General features: G+C 46.9%; 1 protein-coding gene and 1 non-coding gene across 2 annotated transcripts; both read left to right on the forward strand.

Moving 5' to 3' along the window:
* The first annotated feature begins 334 nt into the window (after positions 1–334).
* LOC123141648 (uncharacterized) lies at positions 335–1,227 on the forward strand. Its single transcript, XM_044560740.1, has one exon. The coding sequence runs from the start codon at positions 538–540 to the stop codon at positions 955–957; it is 420 nt and encodes a 139-aa protein (XP_044416675.1). The 5' UTR covers positions 335–537; the 3' UTR covers positions 958–1,227.
* A 1,696-nt stretch (positions 1,228–2,923) lies between these two features.
* On the forward strand, positions 2,924–2,996 carry TRNAA-UGC (transfer RNA alanine (anticodon UGC)). The gene has a single exon. It is a non-coding gene; the product is annotated as a tRNA-Ala (tRNA).
* The last annotated feature ends 437 nt before the right edge of the window (positions 2,997–3,433 follow it).

Consider the following 3,433-nt stretch of genomic DNA (forward strand, 5'->3'; position numbering starts at 1 on the left):
TTTGTCAGTATCGGTTAATGAGATTAGCACCAAGTTTTGAACCTACTTTTCTTGCCGTGTGAAAATCCAGTCATCGGTCAAACGAAGCAAGTTTACATGGGAGAGTTCCACACTAAAGCTCATCTCCTCCACGCACGTTCTTACTGTACTATACATCCAAATCCGCACAACAATATACGTACCAATACGTGCATACGTACACGATTTTCTCCGTGGCTCGGAGGGCTAGAGCGAGCGTGCACATCTGCATCAGCCGGCCCGGCGGTGCACGGTCCACGTGGCAGCCGAGGATAGGGTGCACCGCACTCCAACTCAACCCCTTCCTTCACGGCCACAGCCACAGCTAGCAAAGTTTGTCCTAACCCGCCACTACTCCTCCGATCCAGTTGCCAACTCCCCAAGGAAGTCTGCTTGCTCACCAACACACGCCAGCTTCTCCTTCTTCCTTCCACAGCACACCTACCTCCGCTCGCTATATATCCCCCTCGCCATGGCAGCCCCAGCCCTTGCCTTCCCGGACACACGGCCGGGGAGGCCATGGATCAGGAACTCCAAGAAGCCGACGTCCTCTGGCCACAGAACAACTCCGACCACCGCCGCGACGGCGGCCACGACGACAGCGTCATCAACGTCGACGGAGACATGGCAAAGCTATCCTCGCCGGAGCTGTCTGCCCCGGTCCTCGTGCCTCACCGGAAGCGGCGGTCACGCTCCTGGACCACGTCGGACGGGAGCGGCAGCGGCAACGACGACTGCAGCGATGGCGACGTTCGATGCACCAACGACGCAAAGAGGAACGTGCCGCCGCACGTCCTGGCTGAGCGACGCCGGAGGCTCGCCGGAAGGTCGACGGCGGCCTACTCCATGTGCAGCGGGAAAGGGAGGACGCTCAAAGGGCGGGACCTCCGCAACATCAGGAACCTCGTCCTCAGGATGACCGGATTCATCGAGAAATGAGATGGGTTCAACACCGTGGATGTGGACATATTGCTTCATTGCTTGGGAACGTCCATGGACGTGTGTGAAAGTTTGTGGCAACCTAATTAGAGTTTTCAGTGAGCGCAGAGAGGTGAAGAAAGACAAGAGATGTAGTAATAACTCTCTGTTTAATTAATTAAATTTGTTTGTTTAATCGAATTTAGCATGTGTGGTATGCGAGCAGCTTGCTCAAGAATAAATGTACATTCATAAGAAACAGAGCAAAAGGGAGGAGGATTGAAATGCTAACTGGAGCCGAATAACAGAGCTACTGCTAGCTACGTAAGCCAATTGTAAGCGGGTGTCTAGTCGTTGCTAAATATAGTGAGAAGGTACTACTAAGTACTGACAAAAAAAGGTAATGGCATTCTTCTGTGACATGGTTGCCACTTTGGCATCTCTTTTTGCCACAACTCCATTCGGTTTCCCCCCGCAAAAAAAAAAAAAAAAAAAAAAAAAAAAAAAACTACTCGGATTCGTCCTCTTGAAAATTAAGGAAGAAGGTGAGCATTCGCCGTGAGGAGTCTTGTTGGGGCCCGGGGACTAGGGTAGGCGCTCGACGAATTAGTTAGCGCTACAGGTATGGTCGATATGTACCTTCATCGGATAAATCATACCGTGCATGGCACGTGGCACATGGATTTATAAGCCGTACAATTTTGAGAAAAGTAAAGAGAAAATTAGAGAATTTATTACTTGGTGAACCCTATAGAAACTAGAAGACTTCAAAACACAAAATGTAATTCATAATAGTACTGCTAGTATACCAACAAGTAACTTCTTTTGTTACATTCACAAACAAAAAAAAGTATTTACATTGAATTTGCAGTGAAATGAAAATTGGTCCTTTACTTCCTTGCATTTTCTTTATTATTCTTTGAGAACTACACCTTCCAAAAAATGTAACTGACAAAACTTATATTGCAATTATCTTACTTCTACAAATATGCCAGTCGGCACTAAAGTTGAGCTCACGCCCTTTTAAATAGAAGGCAAAGCCATAAACGGTCGGACAGATACAAGAAGATAGCAGACGGAGGACACAATCAATTACAAGCAGGAAAAAAAAGTGCAACTTGACAACACCCGGTGTCTTCAAACACCGGAATGCTCATGGACCAAGGTTGACCCGGATGCAAAACCTAGAGGTGGTAGATGGTTGACCGCCGGTCGCCAGAAGAAGGGTTATTTGTTTGCTTCATGCTTTCGAGCCACCACATGTTGGATACGGAACATTCGGGATGAAGAACGGGCGAGTATACTGTTGAAATATTATTGTCTGCCTCTCTTCATGGGGGAGCATTCCGCCTTGGAAAGAAGAACGTGAAAGCAGTTGTCGACGAAGCGGAAGCGAGAATATCAAGTAATCCGGCACACATGACAATATAATGTTTTTAATATAATGATGTAAGTTTATATATTGTTGTTTTTTTTAATATAACTATGACCATTTTCTTCTGATGGAGAAGAATGTTTGCATGCGAGAGATTTCTTGGCGTAGAGTGGCGCAGTTCCTCTCCAACAATTCCGTGTCTTTGGCGCAATAATTTAGGGGACCCTGGCCTTGAGCTAGTGCGGCCGCTTGCGTGTACGAGAGAGCACTCGATATGGACTGTAGATTATTGGGACGGGCACCCCTCTCGCATAATTAAGCGAGCCTGTACCACTCCTCATTTCCCTTTTGCTGCCTGAAGGATCATGCTCTTCAACGGCGCACCCCGTCCCCTCTTTAAGCACCTTGCCTCCACTCGCTCGCCCCCTGCTGCCGAGGTGGGACTAAAATCTTTCCAACCCCGCTGAACCCTCTCCTGGCTGGGTGGTCGGCAGTTTTTCAGGATGCCACGGGCCGTCAAGAAGTCGGCCGGTACTCCTGAATCGCAGGCTGGCCCATCGCTTTGTAGCAGTAAATTATGGTTCGAACATTCTGATCAAAGGAACAAGCAATGGGGATGTAGCTCAAATGGTAGAGCGCCCGCTTTGCATGCGGGAGGCACGGGGTTCGATCCCCCGCATCTCCAAATTTATTTTTCGCCGCTGGTCTTTTCCTCTATATCTTCTCATGCTAATGTTGAATTTCCTTTTAACTATCTATTTTCTCATATCTTTTCTTTTCACTATGAAGTTCCTTTTTCTATATCTTTCCATGAAACCCTTAGAGTCATGTTTTTATTGTTATTGTTGTCATCATTCGTTCTTTTCCTCCTTGAGAGGTTTTTAGTTTTTACCATTCGGGTTTCACCTATCTATTTTGTCATATTTTTAACATGCCACTGTCAAGCTTATCTTTTCCTATACTTCCTTTTCCTAGTTTTTGTTGTCAGCGTTGGTGTTCTCGTTTTCTTCCACTTTGAGAGCAGATGTTTCCATGGTTTATGGATCCAATCCTCCAACTTTTCCCCCTTTTTTGTTGCTATGGCAGGTGATATCCTTTCTTTTCATCATGACATCCTGCATA

Source organism: Triticum aestivum, chromosome 1B (genome assembly GCF_018294505.1).
Source record: "Triticum aestivum cultivar Chinese Spring chromosome 1B, IWGSC CS RefSeq v2.1, whole genome shotgun sequence".
Taxonomy (NCBI): domain Eukaryota; kingdom Viridiplantae; phylum Streptophyta; class Magnoliopsida; order Poales; family Poaceae; genus Triticum; species Triticum aestivum.

Excerpts from the sequence above, each read along its gene's own strand:
- LOC123141648 (XM_044560740.1), top strand. The coding sequence starts at position 538 with ATGGATCAGGAACTCCAAGAAGCCGACGTCCTCTGGCCACAGAACAAC.